Genomic DNA, 15743 nt, shown 5'->3' with positions numbered 1-15743 from the left:
CTGCCTACCACCCTTTGGGATGCTGCTGTCATCCTGACAACGGTGAACGAACATGCCTCACAGACGCTGGTTTGATTGTTCCTGATACAGACACTGGTCAAGCCACGTTTCAGCATCACAAAAAGGTGCCAGAAGGGCAGGAGGACCACTGGGCTCTGGAGACCCGGCTCCTGTCTTCGTTCTCCCCGCTATAGGGGCTAGGTATGGCTGGGCTGGGAGCATCTAACTGCTCTGGTCTCAGTGTCTTCACCACAAGAACTTATATTAGAAAATCTTAAAGTGAGCTTTCTATACTAAGAAAATTTGCCTTCTGGGTTCTATCCTGTCAGAAAAATATAAAATTTGAATTTAGAATGTTCTAGAATGAATTTTCCCTATTTAAATGGAGAGCCATAAGTGTAATAGGCAAGTCATGTTCTTTCTTCTGGGATTTTGCTAACATAATTCACCAACTGGTTTAGAAGGTCCAGTAACCACAAACTGAGGCTACTTCCGGGGTCCTTAGGACAAGCTACGGCAAGGACTAGCTGCTTCAAAGACTATACTCAGAGATGAGCCAAAACCAATTGTCTACAGGCACCTGGGGATAAGGAAGAAAAAAGAATTCTATTTGGAGAAGGTCTCCACATAGTGGAGGTGTTGGGGGAATCTGATTTTAGGCATGATCTTTAATCTATAAACACGCATGTACATGCGCTATTCGGTAATTATATAATGGGGATCCGATCCTCATTGAAATTTGGCAGGAGATGTGGTCTCTGAGTACACAATACAAAATCTAATTGGAAAGAGAGGGTGTACAGACAGAATTAACCGACGATTATTCTAAAACACAAATGAGAAAGCACATTATATTATGGCAAAGAGTATAACTAAGTGCCAAGAGAATCAAGTAAGAGAAAGATAACCGTGGATGGAGCTGAGCGGGTCTTCCAGGATGCAGAGGTTTAGGGGTGGCAGAGTGAAAGATGAGGGGGGTAACATAAGAGAAAGTGTGGGGGCAGGAAGGGCTGGGTGTATCGGGCCAGTGGGTAAACCAGCTTGGCCACAATTAAATAAATGGGCTATAATGGGGGAATTATGGGAAACGAAGTTTACTGTGTAAAGAGCATCAGTTAATAGGGGAGCTTAGGATATCCTCACCCAGGTGGAGGAACAGGCTCTGTTCCCCTGGGGGACAGAAAAAGAACTCAGGATGATTGAAGGCCTACTCTGACCGAGGCACAGCATTGACCAGACACTTATGCAACTACAACCTCCTGGGAGACAGGCATTGGCCCTCCATTCCACCCTTATAGATGAGGGAGACTCAGGCTTGGAGAGGTTAGGTGATGTGCCCAAGGTCACAGTCAGTAGGAAGTAAAACCAGACGACAAAACCATGCTCCTTTTCTCAACAAACACTACACTGCTTTTCCAAGTGCTGCCGGGATTAATTGGTCAGGGGCTGATGGAATGAAAGCACAAGTTGGGGAACATTTCTCTGCCAGTGACGTTTAGATGGGTAAGTGGTAGAAGCTATGAAGGCACTGTAACCCCTTGCTTGCAGTGGGTTCATGGACCGGCAGCACTGACGTCACCTGGGAGCTTGTTAGAAACGCAGATTCTCAGGCCCCACCCTGGACCTACTGAATCAAATCTGCACTGGGACGAGATTCCCAGGCGATTTGTATGCATATTACAGTGCGGGGAGAACTGCCGTGGTAATGCAGGTGTGGCTTGATGAGATCCTGCAGCATGATAACAGGAAGGGAAAACTGACTCAGAGAAGGGTCCTGGCGGATGACTTAGCAAATCCTGGGTGCTGTAAGGACATGGGGAGGTGAAGGACACGGTGCAGCAGAAAAGCCTTGGAGATCTCAAACCCGGGGGTGTGAGGAAATGCCAGTGCTACTGAAAGAATTGGAGAGGTTGGGGCGGGCTTCTGGATTGAAAAGGAAGATGCGAACTCGATCGTCTAACGTGCTGAGTTTCAGGAGTTGGTGAGAAAAGCAAGATAAGGTATCTGGCAAACAGCTGGCAGAAGAGGACGGTCAGGGTTAGGGAGGCAGATTAGGGATCCAGGACAGGGGTGATGGTGAGACTGTGATGATTGGGGACACAGGAGAGATTCATTTAAGATATTTAAGTCAAAACCAGGTTTGCGATACCTGTGATCCATAGTTAATATCCTTGGTGTCAAAGAAATAGTTGATCAGGGATGCCTCTCCCTTTAGTATTATTTCATAGGTGGGCCCTTCTTCCACTTCGCAGAGAGCTTTAGCCTGGGCAATGATGTTACTGTGCCCATAGAAGGTGAACGACATCTGCTGGCTGCTGTGTGGCTGCAACATTCCATAGAGGGGCAAGATATCGAATACCTGCAGAGCAAGTCATTCTGTATGAGAGCAGCTATCAGGACGAAGGGCCTGCAAAGGGTAAGTTAAAGTTATGCAATTCACAGATTAATTCCTGACTTTGTTTAACTCCATAGGAGGTGACTAGCCCGGCACCCAAAACACGTGATGGTCATGGCGGTAACAGTGCTCTGGCGACAGTTATGTCTCTGACTTGGGGCAAGTGCCCAGTTAGAAAAGTTTGTATCAGATGACATCAGGACCCATGGTGTGTTACTTACTTCTTCTATCCCAATGGAAAGCATATCATCCTGCTCAAAGATCCACAGGGATTCCTGAAACTCCACTTGGCTGTGGCTTGAGTGTATTCTTTCTGTTTCAGCAGAGTTAATTTTTAATCCCTAGAAATTAAAGACGTGAGGAAAAGCTAGCAAGCGTTCGTACTGGATCATCAGTGTGCTTCTCCTCACCCCAAATGAAGCGTGTTGTATATGGTTATAAAATAGTACCTTTCTCCTTAGGCAGATAACTGGGCAAGTGACCAAAATCTATGTATAAGGATGTTTACTGCAGCGCTATTTATAATAGCACAATTTTGGGAGCAAACTAAGTGCCCATCGATGGGGGGAATGTGTGTGGGGGAATTCTATCCATGGAGGATGATGCAATCTGTATTTATGGACTTGGAATGACGTGCAAACGTATTATTGAGTGAAAAAGCAGTCATTCATGTAAAATCACATATACCTCATGTGTCTGAAGGCGTGAGTATGTATACATTCATTCAGAGATTTGCATATGCAAGCAGAGATACCTGGGAGGTTGTTTGTTAAAAATTTCAGTAGCATTTTTCTGTGGTGGGATTGTGAGGATATTTGCTTTAATTTTTCTGTATTCTTGAGTTTACTATGACAAACATATTTGAAAACAGAAAAAAGAATTAACATACTAACGTTTAAGAGACAAGTGTTTAATATACTCACACATACTCATTCTAAGAAAATTGAAAAATATGGAAAACTCAGAAGAAAGAATAAAAATAAATCATTAGGTTATGCCATAGATAAAATGTATCTATATATATATGTGTGCGTGTGTTTATATACTGATATATTTGTATTCTGATTTTCCAGTTGACATTATGAGTGCTGTCTGCCCATGTGACTGAATATTCTTCACAAGCATCATTTTAAATATTTTCTAAAAATAGATGATCATACATGATACAAATTTAAAATATTCAAAAGGGTATATGGTAAAAAAAAATATATATTTCCTCCCCTATTCCCCAGTCCTCCAGGTCCCCCTCCCGTCCATTTAGTCATTCTCTTTATTCCACTAATATTTACTGAGGACTTACTATGAACCAGTTCTAGGTCCTGGGGATATAATGGTGAACAAAACAGAAGAAAGCCCTGCCCTCATGAAGCTGATATTCCAGAGACATTCCATGTATGAGCAAATATATTAATATCTACTTAACCACTGAGAGATAATATAGTGGTTAGGAGCAGGACAGACTGCCCAGTCTTCCAGCTCCACTGCCTGACGGACATGTCCCCTCACTGGTAAATGGGGAAAGATAATAATACTCACTTCACAGGGTTGTGGGGAGAAGAAAACAAGTTAATGTGAAAAAAAAAATGCTCAGAACAGTGCAAAGCACATAGTAAGTGCTCAATAAGTGTTAGTTTTTGCTTTTATGTACTTTTTTCTTTACACAAATGGTACCACACTATGCTATCTATTTTGCACTTAGTATTTTTTACTTACTATATCAGAGATTGTGCCAAATCAACATAGAAACTTTCTCATTGTTTAAAAAGGATTTCATAGTATTGCCTTGTACAGATGTAATTTAGTTTATTCAACCAGTCTCCTACTGGTGGAATTGAGTTGTTTCCAATTTTTCTTACTTTTACAAACAAAGCTGCAGTGTACAAGGATAGTCACATGTCTTCATGTAAATGCCGAGGGGTATCTGGAGAATAATTTTCTAGAAGGGGAACTATGTATTTTAAATTGTGATACACTTGCCAAGTTGTATGTCGTAGAGGTTACGCCAGTTCATGTTCCTACCTATCCTTGCCCACTCTTTGCTACAACCGACACAAACACTATTCTAAAAGATTGTATATCTCATGGACATACAGCAATGTAGCTTTCATTATTTTTTCAATTTTTTTTTATCCCTAAAGTGTGGTAACAAACATCTTTGCATGCAAATCTTTGTATCTCCAATGGTTTCCTTAGGCCTTCATTCTAGAAGAAGAATTTAAGGGTATTAGTTTTTAAACTCTCTTGGTCTTCCCTGTGTTTCAGCTACGGAGTTATTATGGAAAATATTTCTCCTTTAGTAGCCTCTATTTAGGGAGTGGGAAGAACACAAGATTAGCAACGCTTAGAGATAATTAGCTTTTCTGTTGTAGAGAAGACCTGTGTACTGAGGTGTCCCGGACTCTCACTGAGGTGTTGGCGCTGGGGGTATTTGGTTGGGAAGCCACGTGGATAAAGTTACGTGGCCTCATCCCAGCGCTGTGCCTGCCACTCTGCCTTTGTTTTACAGGGAGGATCCTCGACTTGCCAACCCTCCCCAAGGCAAGGAAACCGTACATCTGAGATCACGGTGGATGCTTTGTCTTTTCTGAGTTCTCTGTCTTCAGGCCTGGCATCTGCGTTCAGGAGGATGGTCCTGGGAGTTTAATGAAACAGAGAGAATCACTCACTGGGCAGCCATAGCCACACAGTCTCAGCTGCATAACAGCCCTGTCTCCCTCTTTCTCTTCTACCACACCCCAAAGAGTAAGAGGAAGTTCTCACTCCGGGGACACCTTCCTGAAGAGGTCAGCTGCTCTGTCGCTCTCTGTCCCCAAATTGCAGTGTAGGCTGGCCACTGACCTGGTTGATTTTCCATAGGCCTGACCTTTCTTTCCCAGCCCATTGAGCCCACGTCGGACTTACAAAAAGTCCTAGGACTCTCTAGCAATCCTTCAGACAATGTGGATGTGTCCTAAGTGCTCAGCGGTAGGTTTCATCCTTTACTGTGAGGCTATAATGTTTGGTGAAGTGTCATGTCCTTTCCTGCTTGCTGCTCTGGACCTAAGCCAGGCTGCAGACTTTGGACACATGGAGAGGACCGATAGGAAGGGCTCTGTCCCCCAGGGCTTGGGATGCTGCGCCCCCCTGAGAGCAGAGACGACTTCCAGCTCCCTATCCCATGTTACCTACTCCAGGGCCCACACATATAAGATATTCACTCGACTGTTAACCGGTGAGTGGTTGAATGAACAAATGAGGGATGAGAACTGAGAATGTAAGTCAGTGTAAAGAAAAGAACACTGTTAAAAAACATCCATGCTGACTTTGCATTTGCACTTACTTAACAAAACTTAAATCCGTCTCGCGGGACTCTTTTGTAGCTGGGACTGCTGGGGAGCTGGCAGTCGCTGGGGTTGCTGGGATGGACTCCATCTGGGCCTGGGGGGCGCTGTAGGGCTTCTTAGGCAATGTCACAAACCTACAAAGGCATGAGAAGTGGGGGTACAGGAGATACCAGCTTTTGCAAATCAGTGCCCAGTGGGCTCTCAGTTTCTAAGGCTCAGCTCCAAATTCTAGACCAGGCAGGTCTAGAAGGGACCTCCCTACAGCCTCCCTTGGACTTGCCTTCTTCAGATCTTAGCTAAGGTTTCATTGAAAAAAATTTTCTGATCACCCCCTTCTGGTCTGGGGCCCGTATCTCTGAGTAGCTGCAGCCCCCTGGGCTCCCCTCTCACACGTACTTTTTCCATCCCTGCCAGATCGTGAACTCGCCAAGGACTTGTACCTAATATGGTGTCTGAGACAGTGTCTGGCCCAGTGTAAGCAGTCAGACATGGTCATGAATGAATGAGTTACCAGGGACCCTGCTCCCAGCTAACCAGAACGCAGGGCCAGGGCTAGCGTGAGGCGTGTGAGGCACTCCCTGGCAGGGTCCTGGAAGTGCAGGCTCAGCCTTTCTGTGTGACCTTGCCTCCCTATAGCGTGTGACCTTGGTGCCTTTCTTGTCACATCCTAGTTCTGGTCCCACCGGTGAGCTTTGCTACCACTTAAGTTCTCTCAGTAGAGGACCCCAGGGGAAAACGGCGCTGCACCTGCTGGTGCTGAAGCCCGTATGTCCGGGCTTCACTGATTAGAAAGGACTTTGGGCGTCACAAAGGCCAAGGTGGTGGGGTCGCCTCCATTCTTCCTGTTCCCCTCATGGTACGTAGCTTCTTCTGGACTCCTTCCCAACCCTCCCCTACCCATCTCACGCCCTTGGATATTAATTTCAGCCCATCTCACGTACACATTCATTCTGGCCCCATGTGCACTCAGAGGCTCAGCAGAAATTTCATCTATTAGATAAAGCGCCCACCATTGTCCCATCTTCCCGCTGGAAGAAATTCTGCCCCCCTTGGAAATTTCACAGCATTTCATCTGCACTTCTTTTAGGACATAGTCCACTCTCTACCGTATGCTGGAGTACCATTCCCTAAACTTCAGGCGTCTCATTACCACCTTGGTGATTTCTACCATCTTCTCTATCACCTAATAAAGCCACTTTATTGGGGAACAATTTCCATACAAAATGCACATAGTTGTAAGCATATAATCTGATGAGTTTTACCTGTGTAAAGTTTCATACCTGTGTAAGTACCACCACATTAACATAATGTTTCCATCATCCTAACAAGTTCCCTTGTGCACACACTCATCTGCTTTCTGTCACTAGAGATTGGATTTGCTTACGTTTCATAGAAATGGAATCAGAAATACATATTCTTTTGTGTGTGATTTATTTTGTTCAGCGTGTTTCTGAGATCCATCCATGTTGTTGCGAGGAGCGGCAGTCCATTCTATTTTTTATTGAGTAGTATTCCACGGTATGGGTGTTTGTCTATCTTCCTGTTGATGGACACCTAGACTGTTTCCAGCATTTGGATACTATGAATAGAGTTGCTCTGAACATTTGTGTACAAGTCTGTGTGGACATTTATTTTCATTCCTCTTGGGTAAGTCCCTAGGAAGGGAATTGTGGGGTTGTGTGGTGTATGTATGTTTAGCATTATAGGAAACTGCTGAACAGTTTTCCTAAGTGGTTGTACCATTTTACACTACCACCCACACTGTATGAGGGTTCTGGTTGGTCCACATTCTCATCTACACTTGGTATTCAGTCTTTAATTTTAGCCATTCAAATGAGGATATAGTAATATCACATTGTAGTGTTTATTAATAGGCTTATTATTATTTTTTCATTATTATTTTTTTATTGAGACAGGGTCTCACTCTGTTGCCTAGGCTGGAGTGCAGTGGCATCATCACAACTCACAGCAACCTCAAACTCCTGAGCTCAAGCAATCTTCCTGCCTTGGCCACCCAAGTAGCTGGGACTACAGGCATATGCTATCACACCTGGATAATTTTTCTAATAGGCTTATTTTAAAGGAAAATTTCATAATCATTACTATAAATGAAAACCTGTATTACCTATCATCTTTAGAAAATTCAACACAATGGAAAAAAATCAATGTTGTTATTTTCTTGCCTGGTGAAGGCTCTGAGCTGGGCTCTGCTTGCTCTTTTTAAGAAGGAAGATCCATTCAGTTTCTCCATGGGCAACCACCGGGCTAGCACCATCTGTGGCTGGGCTTATTACTGTGAGCTCTTGGAGGGTGGGATCGAGGGTGTTCCCTCTTTACAGCCCCCAGAGCTCAGGGTCTTCTATGTGGAGCATGAGCTCAACAGGTGTTTGACTAAATGAATGGATGGATGAATGGATAGATGGGTAGATGGCTGAATGAGAACAAACAGCATGGAGGGTAATTTGACTATTCTGTATACCCGCCTCAACTGGAATGAAGAGTGGGAGTGGGAAGGCATGGAGAAGCCACAAAGTGTGGAAAAGCTCTTTTCATCATCTTTCATGAGCTTCCATTTGGCTTGTTCCAGACCAGTGTCCCTAGTTGACTTTACCCTGGGCAGAAACTATGCCATTCCAGGCAGGGCACACATGTTGGGCTGGGTGCTGAAAAATCTCCTGGAAGCTCGTTAAAATAAAGATTCCTGAACCTCATCCTTGGGTACACTCTGATTCAGCAGGTCTCAGGTAACACCTGGGAGTTAGATTTTTAACAGTCTTCCCAGGTGGTTCTAATGGACAGCGAGATTTAGGAGCCACCGTGGGCAGGAATGGCAACATGACACTAACATTGGAGCTGATAATTAATATGGGGTTATTGCTGTGGCCTCCCCAGCTAGAGACAGTGAAAATCAGCACAGGACAATGCTGAACACTTATTAAATCACCCCAGGTGAGCGGAGATGCCCACGGAGACTTTGCCGGATTGCTGCCCCACGTAATAGCATTCTGCCATCCACATTTGCACCCCTCTGGGATGTTGTGCTGAATTAAGAAAACGTATACGAGAATATCTGTAAAGGAAAAACACAAAGCTGAAGAGGGTCCGAATAGCTGAGGAAAAACAACACCTCAGTTGACAATGTTACCTGGACAACTGGGAATGAGAGATCTCTTTGGAAACAAACTGAGGAGAGGGCAGATGGCGCCCTCGCTGCTAACAGCCTGAGCCTCAGGAGACAGTGAAACCTTTACCATAATGAAGGCTTTCGGTTATCATTAAAATTGGAAAACCTGCTTCAAAAAAAATTGAAATAGAATGTTGGTAGAGTTTTTTTGGATCAGATTTATTTTACCCTCAAGAACAGATGATTACTTTCCTGTTATGCTGACCCAAACAGGATTAGATTCAGTTATTTTTAAAAGAGAGTGTATAGCAAACAAGGAAAATCAATATTGCTCCAGTTCCAGAGCTACCAAATCAGAGTCACTGGAGGAGCCGGGGAAGAAACACCCTCTTAACTGTGACAGAGTCGTGTATGTGTCAGACACACACTGATCTGCGACACTGGCTTGGGCTCAGCCGTTTCTCTCTCCATGTTTTATTTTCAACTCTCGGGGAAGGAGCAACACAATCTTTGGTGCTGCGAGTTAAAAAACCCCATCCTACTTATTTCCTGTTCTCGCTTCACTGGAAGCAGTGCTGTGCCAAAATCAAACCCTAAGAACAAGTCTGTTTCAGTTAACATTCTGCACTGTGGTTCCCATGGGATTTGCGGATGGAATGGTGGCTGTTGAACCTCCACTGAAGTCTGTGCAGCCGAGGTCGTGGCGGGGAGAAAAGGTGGGAGGAGTGGGCACCCTTGCTGTAGACACACTGACATCTAATTTACTGATTCAGTAGATGTGGATTCTGGGAGAGTCCACCACAGAGGGTGAAAGCAGCCACTGGCTGGATAAAAAGGGCCTGCACCTGCTGGTTGATATTTTTTCAAATTGACTGCAGTGATGCTGTCGGTGCACTTTATTAGGACGATGCGCCCATCCCACAGGTGCCGTGAGTGTTGGCTGTACCTTCCTCTCTGGAGGATTGCCCGGACCGGATGGGAGCTGCCTGGGAGGTCATGCTCTCCCTCCCATTAGGGTGTGACCTGTAGGCAAAGGACTGATTGATGGAGGTGACGGTTATGAGAGCCCAGTCTCTTTGAGTGGGACAAACTGTGCCGCACTGTGCACTCTAGAGCTCCCCATGGCATCAGGCAAAGGTTGGAATTCTTCTGAAATCACCTCTTCCCCAGTTTGCTCCCTGCCCTATCTTGCTTCCCTTACTCTCTTACAGTTTCTCCTGAGGGCGCTCTCTCAATAAACCACCTCAAGAACCACCAGCTTAGGCTCTGCTTCTAGGGAACCTGCTATAGCATTGTGTGATTCCAGAGACGAGAAGCCCAATCCTTGCTTCCAGGTACTGAGGCCAGTGGGTCAGAGTCAGAGACACAGGGATGGGCACACTTCAGGGGAGAAGTGCTCCAGCAGGGGGACATACAGGATGCGTGGTGCTCGGAGAAAGGCCGCAGGGTCACGGGTCCTGGGTTTGAATTCTGGCTTCCCCACTCACGCGCTATGAGGCCTGGGTCCTGTGTTAGGGATAGAACCTCCCTCACCTGGCTGTGAGGCTCAGTTCACACACAGAACTCCACGGTGCCTGGATCGTAGCAAATGTCCAACGAACGTGGGCTGTTCTTGTGCTGGGGCGAGTGGGGAATTCAAATGAGGGAGAGACTAACTCTTCCTGGATGCGTGGGATGTGGTCTGGCTGCGTTTGGAAGAAAGAATGGGACTTTTCAGGTAAAGAGTGGAAAGGACGTGTGGGTGGAGGGACAAGTTTCTCTAAAGGAAAAAGGTTGGAGAGAACTTGGATTCTCCAGGGACAAGGGAGAGCTTGTTGTGGGAGCAGGGTGTGTGTGGGTGCCAAATGGAAGCAGATGATGATGATGACAACAATGACAGTAAAGAATACAGAAGCAATGAGGCAGGGGTCAGTGATGCCAGCACTGGGGTCAGGCATGACAGAGGGGGGACAGTGGCCATGATGACAGGGGAGGTGCCGCACTTCATTTTGATGGCTCTCATATGCCTCTCCCCTTGGCACTGGGCAGAGGAGGCTGCCGAGCACACACAGCAAATAGGGGGCACAGGGTGGTCAAGGAGTTCAGAGCATGGTGGCCTCCACCGTCTCCTCCTCTATTCTCCTATTTCCATCCCTTTTTTCTAACAATCCACTCAGCCTTGCTCAGGGGCTGGCCAGGGGTGTGGTACTGGGAAGAGTCTTGGGTCATGGAGTGTCAGGGGGCTCCTCATCTGGGCCATGGTCCTGCCATGCCACCTGCTAATGTGCTTTGGAACCTCCCATTCCTCTCCATCCTCAACTCTTGTTCTCACTGCCCAGTTCTATACTAAACTTCTCCAAGTCCCAAGAAGGCTCTTTGTCATCCACAGGCTTTGGAATATGCCCGTCCCTCTGTCTAAAATACTCTCCATCCTCTTTGCCCAGTTAACGTCTACTTAACCTTTAAGCCTTAGCTTAGATGTTACTTTCACTGGGACCTCATCCCTGACTCCCAAGCCCAGGGCAATCCCCCAGCAGCTGGGGCAGGAGCCATGTCTGTCTCGCCCGACACAGCCCGCAGCTCTTGGCACTAACTGTACCAAGCTTAGAGTAATGCCAATAACCGCTGAATGAATAATTCTAGTTAGTAGTCCAGTAGTTAACTTCCTGTATTAAAAAGGGTATTAAGGTCTGGTTTTGTCCAAATGTTACAACAGAGGGTATGGTCTATTATTTGTGAAAATGGCCCCTTTGCAATGCGACTTTGCCCGTCCTCCACCAAGAACTGGAGTCTATTTTCTTCAGGCCTTGCACCTGGGCTTGGCTTGACTTCTTTGGCCAATGAGGCTTCAAAAATGTGATGCAAGAAGCAGCTTGAAAACCACCCAGCCAATTTGCAGATTCATGAAAACGTACAAATATTTGTTGCTTAAACTGTTGTATTCTGGGCACTTTGTGTGTGGGGAGAGCTAACATGTACAGATTGGTTTTGTTTCTCCCTAGCACAGGGCCTTGCACAAATATACTCAATCAATAACTACAGACTGAACAAGTGAATACAAACATTTCAATATGGAAAGAAAATGTCAATATTCTTTGTAGTGTAAGTTGGTCATCATCCTTATAAACTACTGATATCAAAATGTGGCTAGCAGGATTCACAGTAGCCACTGGGGCCTGGCATGGCTCAGAGGTCCTGTCATTAGTGTTTTCAACAACCCGAGGCTCTGAGTGTGTGCTGTTTGCCACAGTGCAACTGATTTCATTGTTGAGATCATTTTCTCCTCCAGTTATATCTCTTATTTCTGTTGCTCTTAATTTATAATCTGGTGCCATGGTGAGCAAACCACTCATCTTTACTTGTTAGGTCTATCAGGTGGTTTTTCACATTCCCATTCTTGCTCTAGCCATCTAACTGTTGCTTCTCTCATTTTGTAAACACCCCCTCCCCGCCATCCTTCCTTCTTTGCTCTGACTCTACACATCACAAATCTGCTCCAGATTAGGCAGGCCCCCGACTGCTGTTTCTAAAGGGAGCAGATTATAATCATCGCTTTAAATCATATGAAAAGTGGACAAATTCCTTAGCCCCTCTGCGTGCAAACACAAAGTCCCTGCCATGTTTCCGTATTTTTTTTGCCTGGATCTGTGGTCTTATACTTGCTGATCTTCCCACATTGGAAAGCGAATGACAGATAGAAACAGATGGGCTGGCCCAGTGCCTTCCCTACCAGCACGTTCTAGCTCTGCCACGTGAGAAGGGGAAGACAACTTCAGACACGTGCCCATTATGGAAAACAGCCTGCCCTAGCCCTCCGACACTATCATGTTCCAGAATGCCTCTAACTAGCTACCTGTGCTAAGGTGGAAATTGATGAGAGATAACTGAGTAGCCGAAACTCAAGTTACTCAGACCTTAGGGGATGAAAACCATTTTTTTAAAGGTTCTCAAAAGGAGTTGCATTTGGAGCTTCTAGAATAGTGGTTCTCACTGTTGGCTGGCTGTTGGGACCATCTGTGGACCCTTAAGAAAGACTGATGCGTGATTCTAATGTGCATTCAAGGCCAAGGGCCACTGACCCAGAAGACGGCGGTGAGGTCACAGAGAAAATGGTGCTATAGTAAGTGCATCAGTGAGAGCCCTCATTAAGTGACCGCAGCTGCCCTTACTCGTCTCTTACTCTCTACCAGGTACTATTAAGCACTTAATAAGCAATGCCTAATTAAATCTTCACAACAGCTCGATGAGGTAGGTATTACGATTTTCCTCAGTCTTCAGATGACAAAACTGAGGCTCAGAGAGCAGTAAGTGGCTGAGCAAAGTTAGACCAACACCAAAGCTCACGCTGTTAATGACTTTGCTGGAGAATCTACCTGGTAAACAGGTGAGGGTCTCCTGGGTCACTTCATGCCATGCCACGCCCCTGGCAGCGACTGACAAGACAGACAGACCTTTTCATTTCAAAATTTGCATGTGCCACAACACAAGGTTCACACAATGTGTTGTCTAGAACCTTGTTTTAGAAAAAGAGGGACCTGTCCTGATTGTAATATGGATGAGAAAAAGCAAGACACCGTTGACCTAGCCCTTGAAGTGACTTCCCAGAGAGTTTTGCTGTGAGGTAAGTAGTGGAGGAATGTGCCCAGAATCTACCTTGAAGCTCGCTAGAGGGATTGCTGTGTGAAATGGCCACTTCTACAAAGCTCCAGAAGGTGTCCCCACTGCTACATGCTCTTAGAAAGGCTGCCAAACAGGTAGGCTGTGAAATCTCCTTTATCATCAGCTTCAAAGCTCTTTAGAAATACTTTCAAAACAGGATGGTTTTTTAAGCCAATTTCTTTTCATGTCTGGCCTTCAGTAGACGTAGCTAGCTTTGGGGGGATTTTAATTAACATGAACACATAGATAAATCAAATGAACCCCTTTTTATGAATCAGATCACTAAACGAACCAAGCAGATGCAACCCTAATGCAGGTTCAGATACGCACCGATAGTTTCCACTGATTTCTTTAGAAGTCAGCTTAGCTCACACTGAATCTCTAAAAGGCTGATGCCCTCCACGGATGGTGGAGACATTGGGAAAATTTCTTAAAAAGAATGAATCTATAATAAGGTGACTAGAGTTCTTCTATGATAACATAAAAGCAGGACAAAAAGTTTTATAACACTTAAAATGAAAAATAGCCCAATTCACTTATCTATGGGGTAATAGATACGGTATCTCAGGAAATTGGACTAAACTGAATTGCAAATAGAAGCAGACTGTATGGGTCCCAATGTGTGGCTAACTTTCAAGTTAAACATAAAGAGAGCTAAAGGTCTACCCCCCTCCACATGTCTCCCTCTGCTTGGCCTTGAGTCATTTGCAGGTTGACTACAAAGGCAGGAAAATTGTTTCTGGAAGCTCAGATTTGATAGATGGCATACAGCCCTCTCATTAGCCTCAGAGGCTAATCGGATCCCCTGGTCAGATAAATTAGCTGACCCATCACAGCGGAAGAGAAGATTCTAGATGAATGGGCTACAGGAGGCCTGGATGATGAAGGCCCTGGGAGGGTTCTGGGGACAGCAGGGATGCAGTATAAGGTGTCCTACTGTTCTCTTTCACGGGGGACTTCACATTTACTAATAATGTCCTATTTGTAGTGGGGGTGACGAGACATGGGCATTTCATTATTGTTCTTCAAGTGTATGTAAGTGTTACATACTCTTTTGCATACATGAGGTACTTTCACAATCCAAAGAGAGTGGATGTCGGGGAACATATGGAGTAAGAAAGGCCTCTGCTGGGTAATGAAGCCATTAATGACCTTCCACAGAGGCAGTTTCAGCTAAGTGAGGGGGTCAAAAGCCAGCTGAAATTGGGTTGGGGAGTGAACAGAGGCAACTGGTGTATTCTGTTCTCTTATGTTGCCTGGCATAGAGTTGGTGATGAATACAAGATTAAGGGCTTTCTAATATGGGGAGCACTTGTACTGAAGGCAAAGGAACAGGGAGCTTGAAGATACTGAGAGCGAGAGGAGATTATTGACAGAGAGGAGCACAGACAGAAAGCTCGGCCTAGAAAAGCAATGGATGCTATTTGAGTACAGTCACCCTCTGCATCTGTGGGTTCTACATTGGGGGATTCAACTAACCAGGGATCGAAAAAATTGGAGAAAAGGAAAACAACAAAAAATAACAATAAAATAATTTTAAAAAATACAAATAGAAATATAGTACAATATAGCAACAATTTCATTTATATTTTTTGGAGATGGGGTCTTGCTATGTTGCCCAGGCTGGTCTCGAACTCCTGGGCTCAAGGAATGCTCCCATCTCAGTCTTCCGTGGGATTACAGGTGTTAGCCACCACACCCAGCCAATATAGCAACTGTTTACATAGCATTTAAATTTTATTAGGAATTGTAAATAATCTAGAGATGATTTAAAGTCTTGGGGAAAATATTCAAAGGTTATATGCAAATACTATACCATTTTATTATATTAGGGACTCGAGTATCTGCAGATTTGGGCATCTGCAGGGGTCCTGGAACTAATCTCCTGTGGATACCCGAGGGACACGGATGACTGTATATTTGAAAACATTCATGAATTTAAACAAAAGTGAAGGGCTCATCTTCCTCTTGAGTAGGGAGAAGGAAATGGGGTGATGAAAGCAGCAGCCTGAAGAAAAGAAATCTCTGGTGTGGGCTGTAGCCAGTGGGGACCAGAGGGAAGAAAGCCACCCGCAGAGGGTGGTACGGATCCTGGAGAGAGGATTTGTGGGCAAGATGCGGAAGGAAGAGCCCATCCAGGAAACACTGCTGAGGAAAAACTGACGGAATGTACTGACCAGTTGGGTACTCGGGGAGAGGCAGAACCAAGGAAAAATGACACAAAACCAGATAGGCTAGGAGCTGGGTACAGCCTTGGGAATGT

At 45.2% G+C, this 15743-nt stretch overlaps 1 protein-coding gene across 1 annotated transcript in view; it reads right to left on the bottom strand.

Moving 5' to 3' along the window:
* HYDIN (HYDIN, axonemal central pair apparatus protein) overlaps positions 1–15743 on the bottom strand; it is a 299281-nt gene that overhangs the window by 133761 nt on the left and 149777 nt on the right. Inside the window, exons 21-24 of the mRNA XM_012641507.1 lie at positions 5715–5852; positions 4949–5027; positions 2617–2736; positions 2150–2359 (exon numbers count right to left, since the gene is read on the bottom strand). Of these exons, the coding sequence (XP_012496961.1) occupies positions 2150–2359; positions 2617–2736; positions 4949–5027; positions 5715–5852 (547 nt within the window). The remainder of the gene's footprint in view (positions 1–2149; positions 2360–2616; positions 2737–4948; positions 5028–5714; positions 5853–15743) is intronic.

The sequence above is a fragment of the Propithecus coquereli genome, unplaced genomic scaffold, assembly GCF_000956105.1.
Source record: "Propithecus coquereli isolate 6110/MARCELLA unplaced genomic scaffold, Pcoq_1.0 Scaffold165, whole genome shotgun sequence".
Classification (NCBI taxonomy): domain Eukaryota; kingdom Metazoa; phylum Chordata; class Mammalia; order Primates; family Indriidae; genus Propithecus; species Propithecus coquereli.
The sequence above is the reverse complement of the archived record's forward strand: the minus strand, read 5'-3'. Positions and strand labels throughout refer to the sequence as shown.